This window comes from Glycine max, chromosome 1, assembly GCF_000004515.6.
Source record: "Glycine max cultivar Williams 82 chromosome 1, Glycine_max_v4.0, whole genome shotgun sequence".
Lineage (NCBI taxonomy): Eukaryota > Viridiplantae > Streptophyta > Magnoliopsida > Fabales > Fabaceae > Glycine > Glycine max.
Window position 1 is genome coordinate 5,478,333 of NC_016088.4, and position 5,375 is coordinate 5,483,707.

General features: G+C 33.6%; 1 protein-coding gene across 1 annotated transcript; it reads left to right on the forward strand.

The window, feature by feature from the left end:
- The first annotated feature begins 509 nt into the window (after positions 1 to 509).
- LOC112997807 (uncharacterized) lies at positions 510 to 3,796 on the forward strand. Its single transcript, XM_026123890.1, has 3 exons — positions 510 to 596; positions 2,413 to 2,495; positions 2,785 to 3,796. The coding sequence occupies exons 1-3, from the start codon at positions 510 to 512 to the stop codon at positions 3,794 to 3,796; spliced, it is 1,182 nt and encodes a 393-aa protein (XP_025979675.1).
- The last annotated feature ends 1,579 nt before the right edge of the window (positions 3,797 to 5,375 follow it).

Below are 5,375 nucleotides of genomic sequence, written 5' to 3' on the forward strand. Positions count from 1 at the left end.
AGAAGTTAAAATGTACAATAAATTTGGAGAACATGGGTAGATTTTCATATCCTAAGGATGAATGTTGATTTTATTCCTAGATTCTCTTTCAGCTACAATGCTAAGTCTACGTTTGCTTAAGTGCAGAATCAAGATCATTTGAGAGAATAACTTTGGTAATCAAATATGGAATTACTACTTGTAATGAACAAATTTTCTGCACTATCTTTTTGGCTGAGGGGTACATTGAAGGTCTAATCCATTATTTTCCTTTGTAATATCTGGAATAGATAAACCAGAGTTGGTACGAATAATCTTGCTGGAGAATCACACTGCTTCTTAGTACCCCCTACCTCACCCCAAGCAACCAAAATAAATTAAAAAATAAAATGTCCAAGCCAAAACATATGAATTGGATTGGACTTAAATCCTTTTTTCATTTCGATGCAGAAGTTATTTTCCTAGTGTGCTAACTTCTGATGGTTCAAAAATATTAGTCCATAGAGGCTCTAACATTTGGTTTTCATTTTATGTCGCAGTCTGATGTGAACACTGTATGTTTTGCTGATGAAACTAGCCATCTTATTTACTCTGGGAGTGATGATAGTTTCTGCAAGGTTTGTTCTACACCATAAGATGGCTTTTCTTTTCTGTCAAGATATTATGTTCTTTTTCCCTTTGAGTATCACAACTTTTGATTTTATACATGGGAAGTGGTGGCCACCTTTTACATAGGAAGTCAATCTCAGTCATACTAGGTTAAATAAATATATACTGAGCCTGAAAGTTATTAGTTGAGAGATAAGTGTGAGAGTTCTTTGCTTTGGTCAGTCACTTATTGCAAAAATTCCATATCCATTAGGATTGTTTCGTCCTTTCCCCAATTTCTTTGAAGCTGGATCATATACGAGCACTTCTTGTTAATATATGCCAGCTAGATGGCCAGCCATAAATTTTTAAAAAGGATAAACGGATTGGTATGTCCTGTTTGTATTCCCCTATCAGTTATAATTAGACTAACATTATATAGTATGCAATTAATAATAAACAAATAAGTGCAGCAACAAGAGAGAGAAAACCAATTTCTGTATTGGAGTCCATCTCTACACAATCAGCTAGTATTACATGTTTTGTTTCAATAATAGATACCCTCACTGTTATTTTCTCTTGTCCTTTAATCCCATGCCTTTATGTTTATGCTTTGCTTTTCTTTTTTGTTTGGCTGAGACCCTATTGTAGTTTTACTCGAGACTCTATAAGTTAAAAGTAAATTTTTATTATAAAGTAGTTTGTTCATTCTGTGTTCAGCAATAAGTGACCCTGTTGTAGTTTGTTCAGTGGGTGTGGAGCCACGTTCTCAATTACTGTACTGGACCTAATGCGCTTGATCATTGATCATCTCGTCAATGCTAGAATATCAAGACCAGATATTTCTTCTTCTTTTTTTTTTAACCTTTGCTTTGGGCTTTGTTCTTGTGGGTTTTGTGGGAGTCTGGTAATTTTGTTAAGGTAGTTAAGTTTGTTCATTGATGCAAATAATATAATTTTATTGTTATTGTTATATCATAGTTATTATAAGCCTTTTTGGTGTCACAGTCACCGTATATGGGAAGAGATTGCGTTGCGTGAGGTTTCTTATGAAGATGGGTTGCTAACAATATTGATGGAATTAAATAGGATTAGGTGTGTGCATATAAATTTGTTTCATTTCTGGGAAGAAAGAATAGAGATGAATAGGCATTGCATTGCTAGATACTTCTATGGCTATGATTGAATGCAACGGACACTACACTAACTAGTAAACTAGCAGAGTTTCGCTGATTTTTCTGTTGCACCCCAGTCCCACTATTTTGCCCATTCTCCTGTCCTTCAAAACCTACCAAGGACCCTTCTTACACAAAAAACAAAATAACTGAAATACGCCTCGTACATATTTACTTTGTACTGTATTTCTCTTGGCTTGTAAATTAAAAATTAATAATATAATTAAGCCGACGCTGTTAATCCCATCTTAGCTTCAAGTTAGCCAATTAGCCGTATGCACTTATTCAAATAGGATAACAATGTTTATTTTTACATCATTTCTTTTTCAATTGTATCGTTTCAATTTTAAGTAATGCATAGAAAAACATGACTCGTACATATTTACTTTCTTTTTCTCCAGACAAGCATAGATCAATGTAAGAAAATGTGTAAAAAACTATGCATACAAATTATCCCCATTAAATATCAATATACAGGAGTACAGTATTTTTTTAGGAACTTAATAGTCCCTTGAAAATGCATTAAGTTGTCCAATTAATATGTGTATTTGTATTTGTCCACACATATTTCCAGAAATATATAATTAAATGATTTCAATACGAAGGTAACAATTACTACTTTTTGATAAAAATTTACTTACAACTTATAGAACAATGGTTGGCTTCTCAGGTGAAGCTCAATAAAGAGGAATTTAGGTATGATGATGGACTCAACTACAACAAGAAGTCAAATTTTGATGCCTCTTTAAGCAAGTAAGTAATCCAGTACTCTCAATTTGGTTCTTCAAAATTACTTGTCATCATGTTAGGTTTTTTTAATTGTCATTAAATTAATCTTGTTAACATATATATGTTATGCTTGTATTCTTGTGTTTTATTTTTCATATTTTGTTTCCAGCTGGTCAATTAAAATAATTTGTCCTTTTCACTGCTAACATTATTAATTTTATAGTTACTAACACGGTTATGATTGACTTATACCTGGATATTTTAGTTATATTAAGCACTAATTTATTATGTCTATTTCATTCTACTTTTTCAGTTTATTTTATCAAATGGATAAGAGTTGGATAGACTACAATTCTCTTAATAAAGAGAAGTATATTAGAGGAGCTTTAAATTTTCTAGATTTTGCATTTGCGAAATCGTCAAAGGATGGAAAAATTTTATGCCCTTGTACCAAATGTGTCAATTGCAAGTGGCGCTTTCGGATGAATGTTTATGAGCACATCATTAGTAATGGGTTTCTAAAAGGATATGTTACTTGGATATTTCATGGTGAACAAGTTGGCCCATCTAGTTCTTTAGATACATCCCAAGTGGAAGGGGAGTTTGATCATGACATGGATACATTGATTCATGATGCATTCACAATGCATGCAACTAATGAGAGTAATGACACATATATAAATATGGAGGATGGAGATTCTAGAGAATTCATGAATGGACCTAGTGTTCAACAATCTGAAGATAATAATAATTCAGATAAGTTCTATCAGATGTTAAGGGAGGCAGAGCAAAGTCTTTATAAAAGTTGTAAGAAGTTTGCAAAATTGTCATTCCTTGTACATTTGTATCACTTAAAGTGTCTAAATGGGTGGGTTGATAAAAGTTTTTCGATGTTGTTAGAGTTGTTAAGTGATGCATTACCAGAGGAAAATACTTTGCCCAAATCATTTTATGACACAAAGAAGATTATTTCAGGGTTGGGTCTATCTAATGAAAAAATTCATGTTTATCCCAATGAATGCATATTGTATAGGAAGGATTTGGCTGATGCTGAAATTTGCCCTAAATGCAATTTGTCAAGATGGAAATACAACTCTGATGATGTTGAATGTAGAAATAAGATACCAGCAAAGATTCTTCGTTGGTTCCCTCTTATACCTAGATTGCAAAGACTTTTTGTATCACCAAAAACAACTTGTTCTATGATATGGCATGAGGTTGGTCGAACTAAAGATGGACTCCTAAGGCATCTAGCTGATTCATTTGCTTGGAAGGATTTTGATTGTCAGTATCCTGATTTTGCTTGTGACGCTCGTAATGTTTGACTAGGTTTGGCTACTGATGGCTTTAATCCTTTCAAAACTATGGCAATTTCCCATAGCACTTGGCTTGTTATCTTGATTCCGTACAATCTACCTCCATGGATGTGTATGAAGCAACCTAATTTTATACTTTCATTACTTATTCCTGGTCCAAAAGGTCCAGGTATGAACCTTGATGTTTATATGCAGCCTCTTGTGGAAGAATTAAAGGAATTATGGGAAATTGGGGTAAAAACATTTGATGCATGTAAAAGAGAGTCATTTCAAATGTGTGCTGCAATTATGTGGACTATTAATGATTTTCCTGCTTATGCAAATTTGTCTGGTTGGAGCATTAGGGGCCAATATGCTTGTCCATGTTGTGGTTTTGAGATTGGCTCAAAGTGGTTGCGTTATGGTAGAAAGTTTTGCTATATGTGTCATCGTTGTTGGTTAGAGCCCGATCATAAATGGAGATATAATAAAAGAGATCTTGATGGAACCCAGGAGTTTAGAGCTCCACCTGATCTACCTAGTGGAGCTTTTTCTTTGAGACAGATTGAATATCATGGAGTTGGGAATTGGTCACCATGGAAAAAGAGAAGTATTTTGTTCACATTGCCTTATTGGCAACATAGTGTGCTCCGTCATAATCTTGATGTTATGCACATAGAAAAGAACGTGTGTGATATCATTATTGGGATGTTGTTACAATTAGAAGGTAAGTCAAAGGACAATGATAAGGCACGCTATGATCTTGTTGATATGAATATTAGAAGCCAATTACATCCAAAGATGCACCCAAGTAAAGGCAAACAATATTTTCCTAGAGCTTGTTACCAAATGACTTCAAAAGAGAAAGAAACATTTTTGGAAGTTCTCAAAACAATAAAAGCTCCTAATGAATATTTGTCTAATATTTCAAGATGTGTGCAAGTGAAGGAACACAAAATATCTGGTCTCAAAAGTTATGATTGTCATCTTTTAATGCAAGAGTTTCTTCCTATAGCTATGAAAGGTTGTTTGCCAGACAAAGTGAGTTTAGCTATATCCGATCTTTGTTGTTTCTTCAAGGAGTTGTGTGGAAAGGTGCTTAATGAGCGTAATTTAAAGCACCTAGAGCATCAAGTAACTCTAACATTATGCCAATTAGAACAGATTTTTCCTCCATCTTTTTTCACCCTAATGGTACATTTGGTAATCCATTTGGCACATGAAGCAAAAGTTGGAAGTCCTGTACATTACCGATGGATGTATCCTATTGAAAGGTATGAATACTTTTTAATCATTTTAAAACATTGTAGAGTTATAAAGTAAAATGATATTATCTTAATTTGTAACCTAAAATTTTCTTTTTAGGTTCCTTTTGACTCTAAAGTCATTTGTTCGTAATCGAGCACATCCAGAAGGATCTATTGTAGAAGGATATTTAGCTCATGAATGCTTGATATTTTGTTCAACATATCTATCTAGGGTGGAGACTTGTTTTAATCAATCTGCTTGAAATGATGGCTCATGTTTTGTGGAAAATGTAAGTGTTTTAAATCCTAGAGGTAGACCATTGGGGAGAAAGAAGCAAGTTGGATTCAATGTGAAGAAGAGA